This window comes from Patagioenas fasciata, chromosome 15 (assembly GCF_037038585.1).
Source record: "Patagioenas fasciata isolate bPatFas1 chromosome 15, bPatFas1.hap1, whole genome shotgun sequence".
NCBI lineage: Eukaryota > Metazoa > Chordata > Aves > Columbiformes > Columbidae > Patagioenas > Patagioenas fasciata.
The window spans coordinates 14,923,562-14,949,842 of NC_092534.1; the positions used below are offsets into that span (position 1 = coordinate 14,923,562).

Consider the following 26,281-nt stretch of genomic DNA (forward strand, 5'->3'; position numbering starts at 1 on the left):
AATTCTTAAAGCAGAATTGACATTGTTTCATCAGTCTTTTTAAACGTGCGCTATGTTTTTGTTGTTTTTAAGTCCTGTTGAAATTATTCTTACTGCTTCCCTTCAAAATACCAAGTCTTTCCAGCCTGTAACTATGTATTTCAAGAGCTCCTGAACTTCTCCTGTGGTACGAGTCATATTCTCATCTCTCCAGGATTGATGGGGCTGTTTACTCTGAACTCCAAAACCTATTTGCAGTTAAGGTATCTGTGCTGAGTTATTCACATGCAGCCAGTGGCTTCTGACTTGCGCTTAGAGATACCAGCTCCTCTTCATACAGAAAAGGGCATGACCAACCAAGGAGGCTGCAAAAGGCATCTGTTTTAATGCAATTATTCTTAATATACAAAATATATTAATGATCCATCATTATTGATGTATTATTATTGCTGTTCATTGCACTGTTGGATTTCTAATGTTTTAATAGCTCCTTCAAAAAAAAAAAGTGTCAGCATTAATGGGAGTAGTGGTTCCTGAGAGGAAAGTAAGTAGCTTGCAAATATAGACAAAAACTTACTACTGTGTCCAGAGCTATTTTTAGATCTGTGCACAGGGAATTGTATGGAACACTTCCAGTAATACTTCAAATACTAAGAGCCTCTGAAACCTTGGATGTGGGAAGACTCTGGAAAATGTTTTAAAGACCCTTTCTTTTATATCGCTTCACTGTTCTCTGGGTGTTTGGGGTATGGAGGTTTTGGAGATAGTTGTAATAGGACACGAGTTGCTCCTCTATAAATGAACTATGTGGTGGGTTGTTTTTTTTCTTCCAAGCAGACACTTGAAATAAACTGAAGTGGTTAAATTATGCCTGCTAGAGCAGATAGTGTGCTGGAAATGTTGTGTAGTGTACAGCCTGCTCCTTGCATTACTATGGCTTTGTTACTGCGTTTTCCTTATGCAGCTGTGTGTTTTGGGCAGTGTGGAGGTGAAGCTCTAATCATTGGCACCAATTCTTGATTTAAAGTGGACACACTGTTGCTTAAATGTCTTTATTTTGGTAGAGAAATACTAGGTATGACAGTAATGTAGGATGATCAGGAGTTAGACAATACACCAGCTGCTGTCACATATGGAGCCTATGTGGCAGCATTTGACCGGCACTACATTGTGAATTGTGAATTGAGAGGCTGGGCAGCACAGTATGGACTCGACGAGAGGAGTGTGTGACATTTGAAGTGGCGTCTTAGATGAAATCCACAGCAGTGGGGTCTCTTGCATCAGAGTTCTTCAGTACGCTTTAATAGAGATTTCTTGAATTCTTAAGTAAAATGTTTCCGCTGATAATTTGTCTTTAAGGTGCTTTAAGAGTAGATTTAGCCTTAAGAGCATGTTTGAGCATTTTGCTCTTCTCCCAGCATAAATGCCATTGTGCCTGCTATCAACAGAATGCACTTGCTAATGCGCTTCCTCCCGAGGAAATACCGAGCGTCACAGCAACTCCAGCTTACACAATTGCTCATAACACAGAAATGAGCTTTTCTTTTTGCGAACTACTGTTTGAATATGAGCTTACACAAGAGACTATGAACACTGTGTATTCTGTAAGGATTTTTTTTTTTCAGAGCCGTGAAACTCTCATATTTCATCTGTGAAATCCATTGGGCCTTGACCAATGCTGGTGAGATGTACAAAGGAAAGAGCCGCGCTGTTCAAAGGGCCAGCATGGGAAATCTTGTCACCATTTAATGCACGTAACTGGGACTAGGTGGCAACTATTTGCCAAATTACTTTTGAGCTTTGCTTGGGCATCCCTGGTTTGCAGAACTCATGTGAAATTAGGTTGTTACTAGGGAAGTTATGTGGATTTTAAAATTATTTTCAATTTTCTAGATCTGGATGGGACAGAGCAGTCTGACACTAGTGCTACAAACCAGAAACTTGTGTTTGCTGTTGCTGAGCCTTGATATTTTGTAGTTACGTAGTGTTAGTGCTGAAAGTCAAGTACATCTGTGTCTAACAAGGTTATATGAGGCTTTTTTTGCAGTTCATTATGAAGCTGTGGATGGTAAATAGGCCTGTTTTGAATACGCTGTTACACTTAAGGAGTGATAGTGCTATATAACCTAAGCCTTCCCTTACATTTGCCACTCGTTCTTTGTTATAAAAATAACAGCAATAGTCTGTTATAATCAGATTTTTTTAATAATTCCAAAACAGTGGCTTAATCTGACGTAAGATGTCATATTAACTTTAAAGATCGTTATCTTGCAGACTTTATCTATGCAGTTTGAATAATATCCTGTTCTGGAGTCATATAGCAGGGTGACTTACAGAGATGTTTCTCTTAAGTTAAATATCTAAGCTAGGTTTTATGCCAGTGTTGTGGCAATTAAATGCCAGAGGTCCAGATTTAAATTCTCAGTTCAAGTTCTGTCCTCTAATCCCAAGACCTCGAAAGTTTATGGTCAAATTATGGAGTCTGGCTCATCTTTGTACAGCAAAAGAAGTTAATTGCTTGTATAAGTATTATAGTGCAAAGCATCGTGGCTGGTCCGTAGTAGGAAGGATTAGCAGTTGGAGTCCCTGGCTTCTAATCCCGACTCTCAGACCAAATAGGAAAAATTTGTTCAGATCAAAGTCTCAAGTAAGACCTCTCAAACAAAAGTGGCATTTTGTTGAAGGAGGTGAGAGTTAGTGAGTTATAGTTTGGGTTTTATTAAAAATTGAGAGGTAACATAAAACAAAAAAGCAGCTGGAAACCTTTGCACAAAACTCTGTGGATATTGGCTAGTGCTATGCTATGCTCTTCTCCCAGCATAAGTTTGCATCTGCAGAAGTTAAATGCTCCGTCTCCTATTATATTTGCAGTATTCTAAAAATAAATGCTCAAATGAGATATGTTAACGGGCCTGCTGCCACCAGCAGAGCTCCTCGAGCAGTCTGACGTTTGGCTGTGCCAGCGCGAGTGCGTCTTGGCAGTCACCGAGATGCGAACTCAGGACTCAGCTGGAGCAGGAGGCAGAGCTGCCGGTGCCTTCAGAGCACGTTGTCTGTCACCCACGCCAAGGAATGCTTCTCTTGATACTCTCAATTTTGCTTTAAGTGCCACTGAGACAGAGGTGAGAAGAACTTTGATTTAAAGTAGGCTGGATACGAAACCATTTGGAGAATCAGAGGTCATGAATAATTTTACATCGCAATGACGCACTGCAATTTTACGCTGCAAATCATTTTGATTTCTAGCAAAATCCACTTGTGCAATATCTTTTCTCAATGATAGAATCCATTCTCTCAAGCAGAAGCACCTATAGAATGCTGTGTGATGAGTAAAACAGTTATTAGCTGCTCTTAAATACTTCTTGCTATTGGAAGGAAATAACAAGAACCAGAAAGGTTGTGAATTATGACCTTTTCAAAACACCGCGAATGGAAAAGTGTTAGAGAATAGCGATTTGTTACAGTACCTACCTGGAGTCTCAACCAGGGATTAAAGCTCTCTGTACTAAGTGCTCTGTGGAAAAATAAAAGGATTCCTGCCATGAATTGCTCCTGGCCTTAGGTTATGACAAAATGCAACAGCTGGATGAAATGTAGCCTGCATGGAACTGGGAGGATAAGTTGGAAAGTAATGAGCAGATCATACATAATAAATAAGTGGATAACAAGAAATTGATATGCCTACCATATGGGAACTGAGATGGATGCTGAATCAAAAGAGTTGTGCTACTGGCTCTTCTGGTGCTCTGTTAGTGAATTCCCAGCACTCCGCAATTTTTCCATTTTTTCTATGTAAAGATTAAAAACTTATGACAAAAATCACATCTAAAGGCTATAAAATGTGCAGTGTATTAACACGATTGATGCCCTGCTGTCTATGGATACCGAAAGGTTGAAATTCAGACTTTGTGTGGTCCTGCTTTTTAAATTTCAGGTTCTTGGAGGTAGATTAAAAAGTCTTGGATTTTTTATGGTGCTCTGTAAGGCTGCCTGTAGGAGTTTTTGCTTTTGGCCCTTGGATGCCAATAAATCTTGACTATATTTTTGGTGTGGTTAAGGTGAGTGAGAGGAACAACTTCATAGATGCAGCTCCCGTGTTGAAAATTAATTATGATAATTTGCATATTGCCTTATGATTGCCACTTTTGTGGTTGAAATGTTTCTTTCCACTCCTGTATTTTATTAAGAACAATTTTTTTGTCTTTACCTCTTAGTCATTGATCCCATTGGAGAAATGTCTGGGTGTCCCACAAGATTTACTGGATAAATACTGTACTCATCCTTGCCTCTGTATGCGTGTGGTAGTGGTTACAGTTTGATGTCTTACCTTCAGCAATAGCACTGAAACACAAAATCGAGTGTTCTTAGACTGGAAAAGTCCTTTTGGCTCCCAGCTCTTGAGAATAAATGCCACCCTGCTTCTGGAAAGGAGCTTTGATTTTATTATGCATAAAATAATTAGAAAAAATACTCAGTATGCCTGTCTTTACAGAATTGTTGTTCTAAGCCCTAATTAGCACTACTCTAAATCTTGCAGGACTGTATTGAATATAAGGATTTGTTCAGAGCAAGTACAGCTGTAATTAATCTCTGCATTCCCATCAAGAAATGCTGGCACATGCTGTGAGAAACAAGGAAGGAAACTTTCAGTTCAGGCTGTCTGAGCCAGTACCCAACTGCAGCTAAAAACCACTGGAGTGATCTCTTTATCCCTTCCTAGTGTGCAGGAAAGGCCTGGGCAGAGACAAATCCAACCCAGTGAGCAGCCTTTAGCTTTTGATTTTGCTGTTTAATTTCATTTTCGGAAAGTTTCTAATAGATGTCAATATTTCAAGATATTTCAAAATTGGCAACTAGTAGCTCTATAGAGATTCCCAGTAATGAGAATGTATTCCAGAAGTCTGAGCAAGTTAAGTACATTTAAAGATGTAAAGCTCTTTGTATGGCTGAGGGAGACCAAGAATGAGTTCCTACTGAAATTTGGTGGAAGCAGGAGAGAGCTCATTGACTGAGTAATGAGCATATGCATAGGTTAAAAGTGTGGTAGCACGAGGACAACTTCTGTTCTAGCTGCAACAAAATCCCTGCATTATGCAGAGACATATATGTTAATATTTATCTGTTTATACTGAAGTCTAATAACTATCAGAGAAAATAGTTTCTCTTTGAAGAGCTTCACTTGTCAGCCTGGTTTCAACCCTTTAATCCAAAGATATAGCTGAAATGGAGACATATATTTGTATCCCCATGATACAGGTTCTTGAAGCTTTTGATGTAGTAAAGCTACGTTTACTTCTTCAAGATTCAACAAGGACTTGTGTAGCTGTGTAAAAGAAGAGAGGGCTCCTGTTGCTTCCTGTGCACTATATTAACAGCTTTTTGACTCTATGGCTGATCTCAGGAAATTGGGTGGGGGAAAATAAAAAGGCACTGCAGAAGAAGAGGTGAGTGCTTTTGTTAAACCCATCTCCCTGACACGGCTCACTGTGCTCAGAAGAGCGGTGCTGACGATACGCATCAGAAAGTTCCAGTTTTGCAGGTCAGCCTTGTGCACCTCATTTGTATGTTCTCTGTAGTTATTCAGCTTTCTTTCGTATCGGTACCAAACCTTGTCCTCTCTGTCTAGAATCGGGACAGTGAGCACGGGTGACCTCAGTAGCTTGAGGAAAAACAGAGTTTATAGCTTGGATTTTTCAAAGGGGCCACCGAACTTAATAGGATAATGGGTAATGAATGCTTTCAAGCCTTCCTGAATATCCTAGTTTTTAGTAAGCTATGTAGGATCGAGAACAAGTAATAAGGGCAGATGAGCAAATAAGCAAAACATTAAAAACTAGGTGTGCTTTCATGAGGAAGTCTTACTGGCGTATCTCCTGGGTTTTTATACTTAGAACAGATATTTGGAGTTGTTTTTAACTATCTTTCCTGATAATGAAAGACGATGCCTGTACCTCAAGGGTGCTGTTTAGTTTTTCAAATGTTTGTACTCAGAGTTATTAGAGTATCTGGAGTGTTTTCATACTGTTCAAAATCAAGGCTGTTTCACAGCCATTGTGTGTAGAGGAGGAGGTGATCGGAGGAAAGAAACTCAGTATTGCAGGTTTTCATACATCAGATGATTTAAGGATGCATCTGAAAATGATCATGCTCCAGAAAAATCTCTGAAGGCTCCATACGGCCACAAACCAACCAGCTGATAATTGAACACTAAAGGAAGGAGCTCTTGTGTTCTCAAAGGAGAAGAGTGAGCTTAGCTCAATACTCTGTTTCTCCTTTTTCAGCACTGGCAGGAACTGGGAGGGGTTTCTGTTACAAAGGCAGCATGGGCTCCACCTTCTCATTAGTTTGCAGCTCCACTTCAAGCAGTTCTGTGGAGTAAACCTATTTTGCTCTACTATTGACTTATTATTTGGGGGAGGGGAGGAAAACTTCTTGGAAACATCATGCAAGATTTTCTGTTTGAGAAAGTGGAAAACATGTTTCTCTGAGAAGTAATTTATTGACACCTTTCAAATGTCTCCTCTGTATACAACACAGATTCCTGCAGTTCAGACTGTGGCAGACTTGTGTTCACTTGGCTTTACTCCTGAACAAACTGTTGGTGTTTGTCCTTAGAAGGTCTGTTCTCCACCCCACCCCCAAAGCCTCTTAATTTGACTCGCTTTCCTTGAGATTCACTTAATTCTACTTTGGAAAACTCGCTAAATCTCAAACTGAAAAAATGGTGGTTTATTGATGGAACCCTTTCCCATTTAATTCCATCTCTGAATTCTGTGTATTTAAGATCAATCTAGTTGCAGTCTGGTCGGACTGCAGTACTGAATCAGTAATGCTGTTGGATGTGGGCAGGAGGCAAAAGAACCATCTTCTATATCCTTTTTTTGGTCCTCTGTCTCCCAGTCCAGCACATTCATTCGAGCTTACAAGGAGTTCAGATGGCCATCCACGTGGCTGGACTGTTTCCCTCTCTGTTGTTCAGTAGGATGTGACCAGGGCTTTAATTAGGATTATTTTTTTAATAGGCTAGTCTGCTCAACAGTTTGTACAAGTTTGTTAAAACCACTTTAGTTTCCACTGTGACTTGATTAATTTACGTGTAGATGAGGCCTTAAGGATGGAAGCTAACTCACTTATTTCAAATAGCCTTTTTTATCTTTAGATTTGTTTTTAGATGCTTATAGTTCTTAATTTGTATAAATCATATGCACATGAGGGTTGGAAAAAATCAAACTTTCCATTTGATACAAGACTGCAAGGTTACTTGTGGGCTTTTCCTCCATGGTAAGTCATTTCTAATAATCCTGAGCTTCAAGTTAGTAGCTTTATAATGATCGATGACTGTGCCAAGGGACTCAGCTGTAGATGCACATGAAAATAGGATGGAGTTGCACATTAATATAGCTGTTGTTCAGGCAGTTACCAGCCCCATCTCACCTTGTGAGTCTTCACTCGGGGATGTTTGGTCCTTTAGTGAATCAGGACCTGAACAGCTTTAATTTTCAGCTTGGTTAAATCCATTCCAATTTTGATTTCGTAAGTGTAAGCGATGATGTTAGTTGGATGCACTGAAGTGAAAAATGCAGGAAAAGCAATCCTGAATGTTTTGAAAGAGAACAAATTCTGGAATTAAATAAAAAAGAAGTTTATGTTGCTTGAAGTCTTCATGCTGAAGTATCAATAGTGCTGTGGTTTCAGTGCAAATTTAGAACAACTTCCCCTCCTCAAGCCAAAACAACCTTCGATAGAGGAAAGAATATTTGGGATAATTGATATATCATGACTGGAAAAAAGTGTTTTGAGTTAATGACTATAAATCAGATCACAGAGAAAATTTGACTTGATTGTGAATGGAAACTGAAGTTTATTTCAGATCGCCGAACGTGGTTTGGGGTTCACTATCGCTCATCTGCTGGACTCAACGTGCAGCGTCAGCACTGCAGCCGGAGAGCTGAGGTGGTAGGGAGGGCAGGGACTTCTCAAGTGAAACCCGAAGTGCAGCTGTGAACTAATGAAATCAATGTTCTCGGCATATGGCGTGAGACAACTCGATCACTAGTGATACAGGAGATCTACAGGTGCGTGCAAAGGTCAGGCTTTGTAGAAGGCAGTGCCAATTTGAGTGCAAACGGGAGGTGTTGGGTAGCTGCTCGGAGCAAGCTTGTGTACATGGTGAAATTCGGCTGATTGGAGAGGTCACTGGGAAAGCAGACACAGTAACAGCTGGCAGGAATGGGGCACTTCACAGCTCAAAGTTGATCAGTCTCGTAGAATTAACGAATCACAAACTGTTATTGAAAAAAGAGAAGTTTTTTTGTTTCCAGGGCAAATATTTTTGTAAGTCAGACATGGAAAGTGGCTTGAGGAATCCCTTACGCTTGTGAGCCTCGTGTTGTGTGTAGCTGAGCACTGAGGTAATGGGCATGGGGAGAAACTTCAGAGCAATGTAAGCAAGGTGAAAGGTTTGTTTTCTGCTCTCAACTGCCTACACACTTGGTTTTATAGCAACCAAACTGTTAAATGGCACATCTGAGTGCAACTAAGGCTTAACTTGCATTTTACCTCGGTCTGCTTTCCACCTGACGCCTCATTTTCAAATACTGAGCAGCTTTCTGAGTCTTGCCAGACCATCTCTTCGTTTGCATCTAATAAAGTCATGGTTGTGTAGAGACAAAATGAGAAAATTTTTTTTTTTAAATAAATTGCGCGGGATAAATGACTTTTCCCAATACTTACAGTCACCTTAACAGCAGATCTAGACAAATTTCACTAGAACACGTCTGAGCTGACATTTCCACAGAAAGTGGTGCATTAGGGCTCTCTGCAACAAATGCTTTGGTGTAGAAACAGAGTAGGGAGCATCATTCTTTGAGATACTCAAGGTTCTGCCTGTTATAAATGCATTTGAGTTGCTTAGCCTTCCAGCTGGCCACCGGCCATGGAAAAGTCCGAGCTCAACATTCTCTCATGGCTGGTGTTCGCTGTTTTTTTCAGCCCACGAGATCTAAGATATTTATTTCCCATCCCTTGATCTGATAAGATTTGAAAGGGAAACTCACTGGTAAACTTGTGATTTAGTCTTGATCAGATAGTCAGCACTGCCGACTAGATTAAATCATAAGGTAACTTTTTTGTTGTTGTTAGCGTCTATTCTAGTTCTGCAGATGTCTTCTGGAAACAAAGCAAAGCTCAGGTTTGCATACTGAGCTGCTGAAAACAAAGCGTCAGACCAGGGTCACATAATAATGTGATTGTGCATCGTTCCTGGTGACTCGTAAAAACATCCAGTTGTTTTTAAATACTGATGCGTTAGTTGGATTTTTTAAATTTTTTTTTTTGCATGGCAGCTGCCCACTGAAAATAAATGGGCTAATTTGCTAGGGATTGGCCAGAATCTTCCATTTCCAGCTCAGGACTTTAACTGTGGCAAGATTGCTCCTTTCAGCAGCCACCTCGTGCGTTTTACCCGGCTGTGCTTGGAATGAGAAGTCGAGCTGGCGTGCGTTAGTTCGGCTACACGGAGAACCTCCGGTGGTGGAGATGAAAGGCTTCTGGCAGCGATTTCAGACAATGCCGGCGCTCAGACAGTTGGCAGGGAAACAGGAAGGAATCCTTTCATGGGATGCTTTTGACTGGATCTGTCCTCCACCCGTGCCAGGATGAGTGTGCGAGCTGGGCACACCGCTGATGTTGGATACGGCGATCAAACTTGTATTGTTTAAACATAACTGTTTCTTCCACATTAATTGGATGTACATGTCCTTAGATCTGCTCCTTGAATCTTGCTAGCTACTAGTCACTGAAGGCTAGGGAATGCTAAATTGCTGTAACTAACCTGCAGGACTGGTCAAGGATTTCTCTAGAATTAAAAAAAAGGCACAGTGCAATACAAAAATGTTAAGTTATTGCCTCTTTGTGTTTTGTGGGTGGCCATTTTTCTGTTTTCTCTGCTGTTTGCACCTGCTTTTCTGCCAGTCATTGCAAATCTGTGAAGCAGGAACGGCAGCAATGAAGAGACAGTAAGTAGGAGTAAAATCAAAACAATAGGGGTTTGCGTTTATGTGTCTTGAAGCGTATAGTGTAGGATGAGCCTGCCTTCGTCTGTTACAGGAAAATATTTGAGACAAATGGACGGAATTGTTAACATAGTATCAAGAGTAATTTAGGTCATCTACATCCTGTTGATGTAGAAACACCTAGAATTTCAGGGGAAAATGTGACTTCTTTCCCTTGCAACACTTTGAGAAGGACTTGCTGTATTTCATTGCTGGGAAAAGCCAACACGTGTAGGAGTTGCCCTTTGCCACAAGAACTCTGCTCCTATTGAGAGAGTTTCTTAGCTGTAGGTTTAGAATTTCACTGGGTCACAGGGATCTGCAGTTCTTATCGCTGATGTCGGAGCTCAAATTAGCACAGCTTTTTGGGAAAAAAAAAAAAGAAATAACACCTATTTTTTAATCCATGAGCTATAAAGCATACAGTTTGACCAGTGTGTCTTGTATCAAAGCAAGGTGAGCTTATAGAAAGTCATCCTGACTTGAACAAACACATTTTTGCGTTGCCTGTTTGTAGTGAGCTGACAAGTAAGTAATTTTTAAAATCTTTTCGAACTTTAACATCTGATATCTACACTTTATGAGCAGGCAGTAGAAAGAAGAGGTGGCTTTTAGAAGCAGCTTGGAACCAAACGGTACTGTTTTGTAGTCGGTGTGTTTGTAGGGCGCAGATAGCAGCAACTTGGATAAGCGCTGGAGCCGCTGGATGGGAGCCAGTAGCTCAGTCTGTTGTTAAGGAGGAAGTTAAATAACAGAGAGGTTCAATAGTTAGAATTCTGTGTGGCTTAAATAAGAAGTAGTGGTCAGTCTCTGCCTTGGAACTGGCAATTCAGTGAAAAAAATTAATGATCGTCTTGTTTCAATATATTTCAGCACCCAGACGGGTTGTAGAATATCTGTAGAGCAGAATTATGGTGTAGAATGGGCATGAAGATTTCAGGGCAATTTAGGTTACTTCAGCATCCTTCTGAGTGAATTCTTAACAAGCACAGACTTGCTTATCTCCTTGGAAAATAATACTGAATTCATCAGCTGTCACAGGGAAGAGAACACACTTTGGCTGTGGTTAATGTGTTGTTACCGGTGAGGCTGAATAGAAATGCAAATTTAGATGTAACCTGTTGGAAGAGCCTACAGGTTCAGTGAGAAGGGTTGTTTGTTCATGGTTGCATAGTTTATAGTTTAACCCTGCATCATGGGGGTTTGTAAAGGACTGCTGTTTCACTTCCCAAGGTTACATCGATTATGGTGGCAGGATGTTTTAACCTGCTCCTTGTGTCCTGTAGGTCTCACAAGTGTTTTCTGTGTCTCTTTGCTGGTGAGGTTTTGGGTACTGAGATTAGAACCCAAAAACGTGGCTGACCTAATGTCCTCAACAGTTTCTAATGTTAGTCTCCTGGTTATTTTATGCTCTTATAAGTTAGCACTAGTATTGCATTGTGTCAGTATGTGTCTTTAACAGCCTTAATGGAATAGTACCTTATATAAAGGTGAACTTTGGATGAAATTGTGTGTCAATGCTTTAAGTCCATCCCATTCATGTATTTGGGATGTTGGAGGTTAAAGGCTGTGAGATTCCTAAACTTGTTTCTGGTGTCTCCTGTGTTTTTCAGTGCTACAGCTGAATGTTTTACAACTCCTGGATGGAGAATGGGATACAAACACCACTGTTCTTTTCGTTCCAGTCACTGTTGCTTTCACCTTGCAGATTCAGCTGCAGTCTGTGCACTTACAGTACCCGTTTCTCTGTGTGTTCTGCCGTATTTGTGGGAATCTTGTTAGATCTGTATTATATGCTTCCTTGAAGTCTAATGTTTCCTTCCTGTGTGATTTAATTCGTCATCTGAAACAAACCAAGACTGACAGGTCTACCTTAAATTGGCCACTCTAAATTTAGCAGCTAGAGACAGAATGATCCGGAAGGGCTAAATTAATATTATGTCAAAAGGGCCTTGGGACAAGGAAAGGAAAAAAAGCCAATTTGAAACAGAGGGTCCCCTTTCAAGTCTCTTAGTTCAGAGCAGAATTCAGAGGAACTGCTTTTCAGGAGGAAAAGTTTGAAATAAGCCTGTATTTTAGGGAACTGAACAATAGGCTGTTTCATTATCATTTATGATCTAACCAACTATCACTTTGAATAACTGGCTGAGGATTAAAGCAACAAGTTGATAAATTCTAGCCTTGTGGAACATTTCTTCTTATTGCTTAGTTCCCTGGTTATTTTAAAGCAATCTACATATGATCTGTTGTGCATTTATTTTCATGAAATAAATACTGCTTGGGAACTCTGCCCAAGTGTTTTCTGCTTGCTTTTTGCAATGAGGCTATCACTGGCAAAGGAAGTGATGCCAGATTAGTTATAATATTTCTTTAGGGTGATTTATGTGCTATGAACTGAGGCTGAAGGGACAGAGATATTAAATTCAGCTAGTTATTTTCATGGTAACTATTTTGGTGCTAACGTTAAGATAACATTCATAGAGCACAAAATACGTAGAATAGTATGGAATAAATATCTCTTCTTAATTTTGTGGGGTTTGCCCCTTGAGAATGCTGTGTTCAAAATAATGTAGGATATGAAAGAGCTTTAGAGCACTATTTCAGGAAGAAAGAATATATATTTACATTTTACTGCTCCTGCCTTTATCTTCCACCAGTCGGTTTTTAAGCAAATTGTACTATTTTCTCTGACTCCACCAAACTTTGTACTGCAGATAGGGCAGTTTAAAAAAAAAATAATAGCAATTTTTAGAAAAATAATCCAATAGTGATGCTGCCTTGTGGAACTTGTGGGCTCGTTTTCGGCCCTCGTGTTTGTGTTTCTTGGTTCCCAGATGTGCAGTGACTCATCCCGCTGAACAATGGGAACAGCAGCTCTTATTCCTTCACTTGGTCCCAGTTGGCAAAACTGTTACTCAGAGGATGTGTATTGCAGAGGGAGAAGAGATTAGCAGTGAGAATTGAATCATCCAAGCCTTTGTGGTAACTCTTCTGCAGTGAGCAAGATGTTAAGGAAGACTTATGGTCTATACCATGCTCTCATGTGTTAAAAAGGGGTAACTGAATTCCATAAAATTAATAACTCGGAGGATGTTCTTCTCTCTGCCACCACTGTCACTGAGAACACAGGGCATGGATGGAAGACAGCATTTTGACATTTGAATTTATTATCAATTAGAGGAAAAATAAAATAGCTAGCTGGTTTGTACCAACAGCAAAATAGATGATGGTCATCTTGGGCTTTGTTGCTATAACCTTTGCAATGTGAAACATGCCAGTAGACTATCCATTGAAAATAAAACGGAGAAATGTCAGTACAGATGGGCCTCGCTGCCACACTTTGGGGTGACTGTGACAGAATGGTGCTTTGTATCCGAGTACTGTGCTGGCTGAGATGAAATCATGTCTTTCAGATTTCAGGAAGCTTATTTATGCATATTGTTAGAATATCTTTTAAAACAAAATAGTGTATTAACAGGGAAATACAAGAAGATTGGGGTCTTTTTTAAATCTGAAAATAACAACTCAGCAATGTTCTATGAATGTGGTTGATCTGGGAAAGTGTCCTGAGCTGCCACAGTTTTTCTTGACACACCAACCTGTAAAATGTCAACACTTTTGACCTGGTCCTTTTTTGTTCGTTTGAGTCAACGCACCATGATGTGATTATATTTAAGTATTTAAGTACAGTGTAATTAGTTTAAATAGCTTTGATGGCTTCCATTTCTATTTTGCTGCTTGCAAGCATAGTTCAAAATAGATTGCAATGTTCAAAAAAGCTATTTTTTTTCACTAGAACCATTAAAGTAGTACAATTGAAGTCAATCTGCATAAAAATATTTTTACTTTCTGTTGAATCAATTGCAAATATTTGCTGCCACTGCTATAGAAAGTCAGGGTAGTGAAGGAGAAATAACTGGAAAAGGAGAGTGTTTGAAGCTTTTGAATGTATTTGACTTTGGAGAAACCCTAAGGATTTGCATTGAAAAAGCTAAACCAGCTTGTTTATGGTCAGAGAAAATAATAGTTCAACATTAGATACTGAATTTGTCTTGATTGGAAAACCTGCTGAACCTGATGAACAATTCATAAACCATGTGTGTATGTGACGTGTTGTGTATGTACGTATATATACATACACACATGTTTGTGTGTGTGTATAATACCCAAAGCATGAAATAGCTTTGCATAAATAATAATATACCAATGGAATGCAAAATTGCATCTTGATATAAAAAACAAAAGAGCAGCTTGATATAAAGCTAAATAAATTTGACTTCTAGATCTAAGTAGTATTGCTACCTGTTTTCCCTGGATGACAAGGAAAAAATGAAAAGCTAAATGAATGTTCAGTTAAAACAATTATTCTGATGAAAAACACTAATACGAAACAGTCCTAACACCTGGAGTTTCCATATTTTCCTGATTTAAATACACGACAAGTTATTCATCCAGTGGGTTGGGGTTCTCTGCAGTTGTTCTGTGCTGGATGAACTGAAATACCCACACGCTTCCCAGAAGGAACCAACTTTTCCATGAATCAGCCTGAGCTGCAGAACAAGGTCACTGCCCGAGTCTGCGGGGCAGGCACTGAATCCCCAATTCCATGGGCCAGAACATAGGACTTAATCAGGGAATTAATCATCTCTAAAGTTGTGGGGTTTGAGAGTGTGTGGGGGGAGGTTGTTGTGGTGGTTTAACTTTTTGTTTTTTCTTCCCTTCAGGTTTTAATGTTTTGAGCTTTTTCTTAACTTCAAACCCTCCAGAGCTTGTGAGGGATTTGTTGTTTTGACTGGAAACAGATATTTTGGTTTAAGTACTGGGTGTCTTTGAATTCTGAGCTGGAATATTCAGACATCTTCAGATATGTCAGACCATGCATATGGTGTTCACACCTGTTCCAGGAACCTCACTTGGTTACCCAGCCATCCAAGTGTTTTGCAATTACTGTTTAAAATTTCCCAGGGTGAATTATTTGGCTTAATTGCAATTTTAGGAAGAGCTCTGTAAGAAACTAGTGAAGCCTAATTTCCCTAAACCACTGCAGAAATGAACATGTTATTTTTTTTCATTAATCAGATGATTTTGTTACCTTATTATAAACGTGCAAGTTGTAAAATGGATTGATGTGTGGGGCAGGAAATGGGGGAGGCGGAGGCCGTAAATCAGGTGAACTCGCGGCGTGTCCCCGCGGTTGACGTGCAGGCAGCTGTTTCCTGCTCGGCGTGGGAGGGCGCAGAATCAGCGAGGGCTCTTCCAACAAACCCATAGAAAATAGGAACAAGTCGTATCGGAGCCGGCCCGTTCGCAGCCTTGTCGCACACCAAAAAGCGTTGTGTAGAACTAAGCACAGTGGAGAGAGGAGGTTTCTTTTGTAGCTTCAGTGACCTTTTCTTTTTCTGCTCTCCCAGCTCTTAAATATGACTAACGCTGTACAGGAAGGCCTTTTCTCTTATTCATGCGGTCTGTGATATCTCTTCTGGTCCAACAGTGCCAAAAAATACAGGAAATTACTTTCACCTTATGAAAATTCATGTTTGTAAGGAAGCTCTTAGAGCAATTGTTCTTTGGAAACTTCCCCCCCCAACCAAAAAGTCACCTCTTTTGCCAGCAAACCACCGTAAATCTGTTATGATGCGTGGTAGCTTTTTGCAAAAATGCATGTTCTCTCTCCTTTATAAAAAGACACTTCCAGTTTTAAAAGTTAAGAAATAAGTTACAGCTGCTTCTTGTCTATACCTTATGCTGAAAGTCTGTGTTTGTACAGTACTCTGAATCCTCCCATCTCCAGTCTGATTCTTCAAAATGAGCTGTTGTGTTGGCTTCTGTTTACAGTGGTACTAAAGGGGAATAGTTTTATTCTGCTGTCTCAAACCTATCGTATGGAGGAGAATGTATGGTTTAAGAATTCATATTGCATTTGGAATCCAAGGTGATATTTTGAGAATGATTCTCATTCTAAATTACTGACTTGTTGAGGGCACCTGTTGTTAGTTTGGTCATTACTGAAATGGCCCTGATCTGTGAGAGGTAGGTAGATAGATATAATGTGTTTTGCTACCTAAAAAGGCAGCAGAGTTTTCCATTTTATCGTTCGTGTGACATGACTACAACTGCAAGACACATGTCCTAAACAATGCAGAGTGCTTTCTTGCTGAACAGACCATCTTCAGAAATGAAAGGGCAGCGTTTGAAGGAGAATGAGGCTCTTCCAAAGACAGTTTCAATCCAGAAGTCAGGTCTGCATTTGTATGGAAACGATTTGGTTACTTATAAAAAGCCTTTCCGAGGCTTATTCTATGCACTAATGCAAATTGGCACTTGATTTGAGTGTGATACATGGGCAACCTTGGTTAAAATACAAAACTATTACCCCTTTTCACACAACAACAGATTTTCTTTGTAAATATTGCTTATATTCTTCTCGGTGTAACTGCTGTTCTTCTCTGTGTAACTGCTGGAGGATTTTCTTCAAGATCAGCAAATGCATTATTAAAATCCTTGAACCTAAAAGGGAAACTATTTGTACAAGTTCTTCAGAATGTTCCTTTTTTTTTAGCTTAAAGTATTACAAATTGTGGGTGGATTAAATCTTTCACTTTTCTAAAGATATGCCAAACAGTCTAGGATATGCTTTTATTCACTGTTACGGATTGTAAACAAAATACTTTGGTTTCCAATAAACACATTTCACTTTTACTCCCACCCATTGAAGCCGAAGGACTGATTTTAATAACACTTCCTTTTCATTTTAAAGTTTTACTAGGTAGATTTGACCATTTATTCAGATCTCTACTCAACCTTGATTATTCTAGAAGTGATTGCTGGAGAATTGCTTCCATACATGATATTGCTGTGGTAGAACTCGGTGCCTGCTGGGAAGCGAGAACACCATTGCTCGGTTGGATTTGCTGTCCTAGAAACAAGCTGAGCTCCCATCTCTTCTTTCCTTTTCCACAGGGTGAATCAGTGAAATACTTCCTGGATAATCTGGATCGCATCGGTCAACTGGTAAGAGATACCTTCTCTTTGTAAACCAGAAGAGCTCAAAGAGAGAATAGGAGCCTGGATGTGCTATGATTAATGCTTTTGGGTGGGTTGGTTGGTTTGTTTCACAATAATACATTGAATAACTACAAAGTTCTTTAGAAACAGTAAACTCCAGCCTTATGAAACTGAAGCTTAGTATTTGCTTGATCTTTTTTGACAGACAACAAGTGTTGTTTCTGGAAGTTGTCTTTATGCCCGTATTTTATTTCAGCAGTTCTTCTACTCAGTCTGTGGATCTCACTCACTTATCGTGGTGATCTGATGGCTACTTGAGGTAGCAGAATGAAACCTTACCAAATAAAAAATTGCTAGCACTTGTAGGATTCAAAATCAGCAATTAAAACAAGATCTGTTGAAAAACTTGGAGAAGAAAGGAGATGATTTTCCTAAATAATAACAGTGATAAGCTTCCGACTATCAAATTTTGCTACAGTAGTGGGCTGGGCCGCAGCCTGTGGTAGAACGTCTTGCTGTACTCACTGGTCATGGACTGTGAACCTGAAAGAAGTTATTTCCACTGAAGCTTGCAAGATGTCCTTTGTAAGAGTAATGAACTGTGAAAAAACTAGATTTAAACAGTCCTTTCAGTGGCGGCTTGGTGATCTGCTTTGCTGAACACAGCTAAATGGCACTAACACTGTGGCTAGGAATTCCATAATGATAAAATAGACTTCAGCCTGAAAATGAGAGGATAGAAATGTGAACAAGTGCATTGGTTCTATATTTTTATTCTCTCGTATCTCAGGATCTTCTGTAGCTATTTACCGGTGTGTTGAAATAAATGGTCAACAGTCCATTATTTTAAAGTTCGGTATCATTCTTCACTCGATAACTAAAAAATCGTGACTCTTGTGTTTGTTATTCCCATTGCATCAATATTCTGTCATTAGCCAGCATTTTAAAGGACTTCTTTTGACTCTTCTTCTCCTTTATTTTACAGAATTATTTCCCCAGCAAACAAGATATTTTGCTGGCTAGAAAAGCCACCAAGGGGATAGTAGAGCATGATTTCATCATTAAAAAAATACCTTTCAAGATGGTGGATGTAGGTGGACAGAGATCTCAGCGTCAAAAGTGGTTCCAGTGCTTTGATGGAATAACTTCAATTTTGTTTATGGTCTCCTCCAGTGAATATGATCAGGTTCTCATGGAAGACAGGCGCACAAATAGACTTGTGGAGTCCATGAATATCTTTGAGACAATAGTAAATAACAAGCTTTTCTTTAACGTTTCTATTATCCTATTCCTCAACAAGATGGATCTTCTTGTAGAGAAGGTAAAGACTGTCAGCATTAAGAAGTATTTCTCGGACTTCAAAGGTGACCCTCACAGGCTAGAAGACGTTCAGCGTTACCTGGTGCAGTGCTTTGACAGAAAGAGGAGAAACCGCAGCAAGCCGCTCTTCCATCACTTCACCACCGCCATAGACACTGAAAACATCCGCTTTGTGTTTCATGCCGTGAAGGACACGATCCTTCAAGAGAACCTGAAGGATATTATGTTGCAGTGAAGGAGAGCAGCCCGTGTTCTGTTAAAATTTGCCAGAGGGTTAGATCGAAGTTTTTATCCTTTCTTTATGGCCCTTGCATGTGGTGTGGGACCCATGCTAATTGCTCGGCTCAGGAATGCTGTAAACTAGCCAGTCCAAACAGGAGCTATAGGCCGAAGGAGTCAAATGTTGATGTTAGCTACTGAATCATTTGGACTAGAAACACTACTGAAACATGGCTGTTGTAGGTTCTGTACCTAGTTTGGAATGCTGAATAACACAACCGCCTTCTGCCTTCTTAGAGAAGAGAAATCTCTGACAAACCATGTATGGAAGACATGTTTTAAATGAATATGCTCATTTTTCAGAGACACTAGTCATACAAGCTGCCTTTTTTGTAGTTTGGAGGTGCTGAATCGATCAAACTAATCTAAATGTAATGAGAATGGTAGCCGTGTTGGAGAATGTTAATGGAAGTTCCGTTCTTAACCCTTAGGAATATAACCAGATCTCGTATGCCTGTTCAGCTTTGCCCAGGGTCTGGAATCCACTGACCAAGGTGGACGCACAGCTCTTGTCTGAAGGTTTTGCATGAGTCTCCTGAGGCAAAAGTCTAGAACTGTATAAGGAGTAAATTGGCTGGGAAGCTGAGGCCTCGCTGATACGGAGAAGGGTTTATTTTGCACTATGTGGAAGGGATGTTACATCCTGGGGAAGCTGATTTCCTCGGCGAAGCAGCCTGTGCTAGAGCACCTGGCCGTAGATCTGCACCGCGGGTGCTCGAGTGAGAGGTACTTCATGGAAATTCAGCGCTGTTCTCACACCTGCAGCTGGCAGTAGTTGTGAAGGTTCAGTATCTCACGTGAGAGGGCTTTATCCATCTTCCAAAAGTTTGAAAGCTGGTTAAACTCTTAAGCAAACGTTTTGGTAGTACAGCAGCTGCTTGATTAGTTCCCGAGAGCTGACCGTATAGGAAGACTGAACACCCTAGAGATCCCAGTTTTACAGCTGCACTGATAGATTTGCACAGCAAGACCTTGCTGTAAAATTAGCCTTTAATCTGTGTCTTAATGGGATCTTTAGCCTATAGTAATGCACATGTGATAATTCTGAGTACAGTCAAGTTGGGAGTTGCCCACTTTGGGCAATGTTTTGTGTGAAAAATTGCAAGAGGCTATGAATAATGTTGATATGAACTGCTAATTTCCTAGCTCTCTCAATCTGTGTAACTAACTATCAGGTGCCTTTTTTGTGTACAGACATATCGGATCTTTTCTACTGCAGTGGGGTACACAGACAAACTGAAGATCTGCCTTTTATATCAACATTGTAGTGCTATCCTTTAGGTAATTTTCGAACATAGTTTACTGTGCAATTTTTGTCATAGTTTTTATCCAAGAATAAAACCTAAAGGGCTCTTTGTACCCGTAAAAACTCAGCAGATTCCCTGGAGTTCTCATCCCTTTTGAGCCTGCAATGGCATGTCAAAACAAGCAATGTTTTACTTCAGCTGGCAATCCCATGGGAAATGTGGTCAAAAAAAGTCCCGTTCCGATGTCCTTTCATGTTAATTTGGATAAAATCTGGGATCTTTCTTCCCCTGTGAAGCTTGCAGATGTTCATATCGGTATTTTTGTGTAGTTTCCTAACGTAGCAGTCTCTTGGCTTTCTTTGCGCAGGCTTCAGAGTGGAAAAGATGTGGCTATTTCAGTGCTATGTCACGCGTACAATATCGAGGTAAGACGCAAACGACAAGTTGCAGATGGGAACATCTAACTTAAATTCGAGCAAACTTAAACAGGAATTAGCTTCCTTGTAACAAGTCTTATTTTTGCCAGGACCAACTGTGTCTTTTAAATATTTATTCATTTTTAACCTTGAAGGGGAAAAATGTTATGTGACTCTAATGTTCAGATAGGGGGGAAAAAAAACCTCTTAAGATTATTACATTTGAAAGGGGAAATGTTTCAACACAGAGTGACGCAAGCAAGTTTACTCATCGTATAAGGGTCGTTTCTCTGAGCTGGCCCATTTGTTTTGCCACAGATTAAGACTTTTCAAAGCTTTCAGTTATTCTTGGAGTTCTTGGTAGTGTTTTCCACTTGACACAAGACACTGGGGAAGAGGAGACAGTTGTGGGCTGACCTGACTTCTAGGTTGACTTGACTTTATTGCCTAGTTTGCGGTGAGCTTTACTCTTTCACTACATTTTCTGGATGGGTTATTATTTATGCTTGTTTTCTCCAATGAGTGAAGCATTCCCTTTCAACTGTATTTTGTTTCTCAAGAATTACCTCAGTTCTGTGTCTGAATCTACTGTAGTTTTACCTGGAAGGCGTAGCATGGAATTTCCTGTTCCGGTTTTCTCTTCATCCTCATCTATGGTTTTGTACCCTTAGTCACCTTATGGATTTAGAACTCTGAACAGAGCTATTAATGCAACATATATTTTTAAGTAAATTAATCTGCACCTGGAAGAGAAACAGCATGAGATATCTCACTAGCAAGCTTGAGAGCTCAGTGTAATTTTTTTGTATGATACGACATTTTGCACACTAAATCAGAGTTCTAGGGAACCAGTTTGATCACCTCAGGCCTGTTACTGCCTTTCATCTTTCTGTTGAAAAAAGGGGCCTTAACACGGTGCTGGAGGCTGCGGATGAGAATCAGTAGCTGGGCTCTGTGTTGTGTTCAGCTTTGATAGTGATGGTTTGCACCAGGGACCCGGATCAGGAAGCTTATTGCAAAAGTCAAGCACTTCTCATGTTTGCAAAGGATCTGGCCCAGGAGGGAAAAGGACCTTCAAGTGGCAGGTATATTTCTTTCTCTGCAAAATACACTCCACTTCTTGCCACGACTGAGGTTTTTTTGGGGGTCAGATTTTTTTCGAGGTAAGCTGTAGTATAATAAAGCCCAAAAATCACATTATGGTAAATCAGTTAATTACTAAAGCAGAAATTTAGGTAGCTTAGGTTGTACAAACATCTCAGAACAGGCTTGGTCAGTTGCATGGTCCTTTCACAAGAAACAAATAAAAAACTTTAAGTGACATCCTGTAGAACTTTGCAGGTAAACACAGCTGGAGAGAACATCTTTTTTTGTTAACTTTATAGGCTTATTGTTCATCTGGCTCGTCAGGAAATGGGTCACAGGCAGGATGATAATCACACGGAGACCTTGAACAACTACTTCTTTAAAAAAAGAAAAGGCAGCCTTTTGCTGTCCCCCCTCAAACACCCACAGGTCAGTGAGCAGTGCCAGGGTGTTGCAAACGGGTTGGCTCTGACAAGGACAAAGAGAGGAAGTGCTCGCAGGAGAGATTTACGTAGTCTTGAGGTTTAAGTAGAAAAGCTAACTAAAGGGGAGTAATTTATCGAGCACTACTTTGTATTTGTTGTCCTCAAAACGGGCTTTGAGCTAATACAGCGCGTCAGTCAGTGCCATTCCTTCAGATTGCAGTGCTGTCAGCTCTGAACAATTCATAGATGGCAGGACGAGGTGACACGGTGAATTGGAATTAAAAAGGAAGAATAGTTTTCTGTAAGTGACGTATTTAATAGGCACTTGTCACTTTGAAGGAATTATATAGTCCTTAATGTTATAAATGAATTAATAACAATTATGGAATGGAAATTACTAGCTACTCACCTTTAGAACTCAAAGGTGCTTCCAGTTTGATGCAAAGGATTGATCTTATTTAATATGGCAGCATAGACTGACTTATTAACTTGATAGTATATTCAGTTTTTTAAAATACTGCTGTGTGAAGCCTAGAACGTGTTACAAGTGATCATGCTCCTGAAGATGACCCTTCCCAGGCTTTCTGAGCCAACTAGAGCCTGAACCTCAGCCAAGCAGAGTAGAGAAAATAACGGGAAAAGAACTGTGGTGAAAAGGAGTAGGGAGGACTCATCTGTATGTGGCACTGCAGATGAAAAACTAATTCCACTAGGAGAGCTAAAGTAGTTCTTGGTATGAAAAACAGGGCATTTACAACGCGTGTCCCATCCTGTCTGTGTGTCGTCCCCCCATCCCCTCTGGGTGTTCACCAGTCCTGGGTACTGTAATCTGCAAAGAGTTCTAGAACTAAAGAAATTAAAACAGACATGGAACCACTGCAGAAACCAGCAGCTTTCTTTAGCAACAACTTACTACCTTCCACAGAGTAACATTTTCAGAAACAAGCCCTTTGCCTTTAGATGACTGTTTTTGTGGATATTAACTTCGTGTTCTGGAGGTTTTTTTCTATGTATGTACCTCTTTAGTTCTCCTGGAATTAAACAAAAAAAAGGCTGCATGGAACTACAACATTTCTGTAAAAAGCCCCTCTGATTTTCAAGTAGTGAGTATTGACACCTGACTTAGCTTTGCTTGTGTCGTCACGTTTCCAGGAGTACTTATGGGGTTGATGGACAGTTTGATGTATGCCAGCTGGAGACACAAACCCGACATGCAATAACACCTCCGTGCACTGCAGCTTGTCGTGTAAGCCAAACACTCATCTCATGATGAGAACTGTACTCATTTCCTGTAAGTTTACTAGTAGCCCCTTTTCTGTATCATTTTCCTAGTATAAAAAGGCATGGTGTAGTCAGGGGTTTTAATATAACACAGCCAACTCTTTACCTCAATGCACTCTTTATTAATTCCTTAACATGAAGTGGTGGGCAGGGTGTTTCAGCAGCACCTGTAAAACATCTGCACCTACTTTTGTAAATGAGTTTTTCACACATTTCTGAAGAGCATCCGTTATGGGCCAGGAGACTGGCATGGTCTGGGCCAGACTTGGCCTGAGTTAATACTGACTCACACACCTGTAGCTGAGGGCTGTCCAGCCTGGTGAGGAAGTGATGGGCAGGACAATACAAGACCCAGTGCTTTTTAATATTACCTGGCTTGTAATGAGCTGGGGTGAGCTCTGCTTTGTGCTGTGAAGTGGGCACTTCTTTGCTTTAACACTAATCTTTTTTTACGTAGATGGAAATGAGTAAAGCCAGGATATTTGGAACTGAAACTGCCGCTCTGCTAACCAGGTGATGCTGTCTCTTTGCTTGTCTTGGTGGTTGGACAGTTTAGCTCTATTCTTGACGTTTTTATCTTGCTAATGGCATTTGGAAAGCGGTGTTGAAGTTTGTCTGTGTGTTGATATGCTTGTTTTCTTATTGGGTGGGGAGTATGGAGGTACTGGATTGTCAGTGCTGGTGATTCTCTGCCTGGCATGATGAAATGCATCGCAGCCTAGCTCTTGATTTATGTCCAAAGGTCATATCTTCTGTCCAATGTGAAAATATTCGCAGTTGGAGAGAACAAAAGAGCAGCACTGACTTCCGAGGTGGGTGTGCTGGTAAAAATAAAGAAGCCAAAGTATGTTGGAGGGAGCGAGAGAGGGGAGCTATTTTCTAAAGAGATCCCAAAAGCAGATGATGCTTGAAGACTGTATTGAGGTGAAATCCCATCTGCATTGACCCCAAAAGCTTTGGGTGACCCCGGAGCGCTGGTGGCTGTGAATTACCAGCAGCCCTGGCCCTGCGACAGCCGCACAGCCTTCTGTTGTACATCTCTCTTCATCTGTTCGTACCTGGGTGCTAAACTCAATTCCTACTAGAACGCGGAATGCAGATCTGACCAGACAGTGCATCTTGTTGCTTTCAAACAGCTGCTTAAACTTAGATATCAGAGCATGAGTATTTCGGGGGAATGGCCAGCTCAGGCTGTTTCCGTTATCTCAATCAAACCTGGTACTGATGGAGAGCAAAATTTTTGGATAAGTAGGACCCAAGAAAGAGCATCTTATGAGGGAAGCAACAGATTTTGAGTAGCACTCCTCTGCTAGTATTCCTGTCTATCTCTTGTGCTGAGCTTGTGTGCAGGTGGTCAGGCACAAAAGCCGAGAGAAGACAGCAGGGAGAAGGGGATGTGGAAGAGAAAGGATCTTTTGGTAGCTCACGAGACTTGGGAAGCATGGTTGATGGACTGAGGTTTGAAAATGTGCTCCAGCTCCTGTTAGCATTGAAGCCATTGACTGTCTGTAGGATAATGAGCGTTTTTCCAGTGAACAAGTTTCGTTATCTGGAATGTGTAATGAGCTTGAATTGTTGGTACATGTCAAACAGTATTTCTGGAGACTCCATGTAACAAAATGGCTAGTATTTATTGCTCTTGTGATGAGTTGTCTTGTTTATGGAATCAATATGTATGGAAGCAAACTGAAAAACACAAAGCTATCTCGTTGACACAATCATGTAGCTAGGAAGCCAATTAATGTTATCTTTTATTCTGCAATTTACTTGCTCTCTGGTGCCTATGCATTGTAACACACATACTATGCAATAACATTCTTTTTTTTAAACCAGTTCACTGCATTGGGCAAGAAAGGCCTGAGTTTAGCCTTAATTTTCTAACAATTCACAGGAAAAGTACTTTAAAAACAGTGACAAACTTAAAGAAGGTGAAAAATGCATAAAGTAAAAGCACAGTTCCAGACTGCTCACGTAAGTGTCTTTCTAGCACCAAAACAGCATCCACGATAGAAGCAGCTACTCGCTGTAATAGTTTCAATTTATGAAAACTGTGTACTAGATAAAATTATATTGTGATGTGTAAAAAGTGTATTTTATAGCTTTGGTGACTTAGTTTACTGTTTTGTATATATGAATTTTATAAGTCTATTAAAACTTGACTTGTTATACTGTTCTTTATGGGTTTTATCTTTTGACAAAGTTTAGAGCTACATTCTTTGCTTTATTCAAAACATTTCTGCAAGAGAGCTGCTTTTTGAAGAAATTACAGCATTAACTGCATGAAACTACAGCTGGCATGCAATGAAATCGTATTCTTTAATCTTTACGTATCTCCCACCTCTCCAGTTCTGGTCTGAATCATTCTTGCTGTGCCCGGGAAGTGAAGGTGGGTGAAACGTTCGCCTCTAAAACTTCCACCTGGTTCATCTGTAGCATTTCGGTTGCTGACTTGGGCTTTAGAACTGATGGGAAATCGGTGCTTGTAGAATCATTTCAGTTGTAAAAGACCCTCAAGATTGAGTCCAACCATTAACCCACCCCTGGCACTTCCCCATGTCCCCATCTCCATCTGTCCAACCCCTCCAGGGGTGGTGACTCCACCACTGCCCTGGCCAGCCTGTTCCAATGCCCCACAACCCTTTCTGGGAAGTGATTTTTCCTAAATACGTATTTTAGGCTCAGCAAAAGAAGATAATTAAGCCTGGCATCAATTCTGCCAGAACCTGAGCTCCAGTTCTCAGGAATGTTGTTAACCTTTCCTCACTTGCACTTGGAAAGGTCGCATCTGGCAGATTTTTGTGGCAAGTTGTGGTTGTTTCTTGCGTGAGCTGTTGATGCCTCATCAATTACACTGGCAGGTACACATTTGAAACACTTTGTGCCGTGTTGTTTGTCCTTTTTACTCGTCACTGAAAATGTGAGGTCCTTGGCTGCGTTAAGTTTTTGGGAATAGTTGACTTCTTTTCCCCTGGAGGTGCCGCACACTGTTGGGTAACAATGTGGATTGACAGTGCTCAGCATCTCTGAAAATGAGGGCAGATGCATTGCAAACTCAATATGTGCTAATAGCAGGTTTCCAGGTGTGATCACATACTTTCTCGTCTGAAAAGCCCTCGGCAACAGCAGCAGCTCCAGGTGAGCTCTGTGAAACCAAATTACCCTTTTTTCTGAGCCAAAATATTGCTGTGTAT

The 26,281-nt window shown here is 40.4% G+C and overlaps 1 protein-coding gene across 1 annotated transcript in view; it reads left to right on the forward strand.

The window, feature by feature from the left end:
* GNA12 (G protein subunit alpha 12) overlaps positions 1-25,263 on the forward strand; it is a 42,027-nt gene extending 16,764 nt beyond the window's left edge. Inside the window, exons 3-4 of the mRNA XM_065850294.2 lie at positions 16,992-17,042; positions 18,022-25,263. Coding sequence (XP_065706366.1) covers positions 16,992-17,042; positions 18,022-18,591 — 621 coding nt within the window. The 3' untranslated portion in view covers positions 18,592-25,263. The remainder of the gene's footprint in view (positions 1-16,991; positions 17,043-18,021) is intronic.
* Positions 25,264-26,281: the final 1,018 nt, after the last annotated feature.